This window comes from Austrofundulus limnaeus, unplaced genomic scaffold (genome assembly GCF_001266775.1).
Source record: "Austrofundulus limnaeus strain Quisiro unplaced genomic scaffold, Austrofundulus_limnaeus-1.0 Scaffold656, whole genome shotgun sequence".
Lineage (NCBI taxonomy): Eukaryota > Metazoa > Chordata > Actinopteri > Cyprinodontiformes > Rivulidae > Austrofundulus > Austrofundulus limnaeus.
In genome coordinates this window covers 260,193-260,725 of record NW_013953058.1, presented here as the reverse complement: position 1 = coordinate 260,725, position 533 = coordinate 260,193, and the positions used below count along the sequence as shown (strand labels likewise).

Sequence of the window (533 nt, the reverse complement as noted above, 5' to 3'; positions counted from 1 at the left end):
CCTACCAGCTGGTACAGAGTGATCTGTGGTCCGTCCTCAGAGATGGTAAACCACCAGGCAGCAGCCCCCACAGTGGCAGCCCCCACATAACCTGGGAGCAGGAGAAAACATCTTCAAACACTTCAAAATCCAGCTCTGTTAGTGCTCGCTGCTGCTGTGTTATCAGCTAACCTCCAATGGCCAGGTATCTGAAGAAGAGCCACCCAGAGATCAGGGGCTCCTTGGCGTTGCGAGGGGGCTTCTCCATGATGTCCAGGTCTGGTGGGTTGAAGCCGAGGGCGGTGGCAGGGAGCCCGTCTGTCACCAGATTGACCCAGAGCAGCTGGACTGGGATCAGAGCCTCAGGGAAGCCCAAAGCTGCTGTAAGGAAGATGCTGTCAGGAAAAGGAACAAAAAAAGTGTTAGAAACTAACAAAAAACTGGAGCAACTTTGTTCTGTACAATGAGGGACAAGTTGACATACCTCATAGTGTGACTGTGGTAGAGTGGTTAGGGGAGTCATCCTGGACCCGGAAGGTCGCCGGTTCGATCCT

At 53.5% G+C, this 533-nt stretch overlaps 1 protein-coding gene across 1 annotated transcript; it reads right to left on the bottom strand.

The window, feature by feature from the left end:
* Positions 1–5: 5 nt before the first annotated feature.
* On the bottom strand, positions 6–504 carry LOC106531606 (sarcoplasmic/endoplasmic reticulum calcium ATPase 2; the record flags this gene model as incomplete). Its single annotated transcript, XM_014027514.1, is given in 3 exon segments — positions 6–91; positions 172–374; positions 464–504. Coding segments are annotated over 3 exon segments (294 nt in total), but the record flags the coding sequence as incomplete, so codon positions are not given.
* Positions 505–533: the final 29 nt, after the last annotated feature.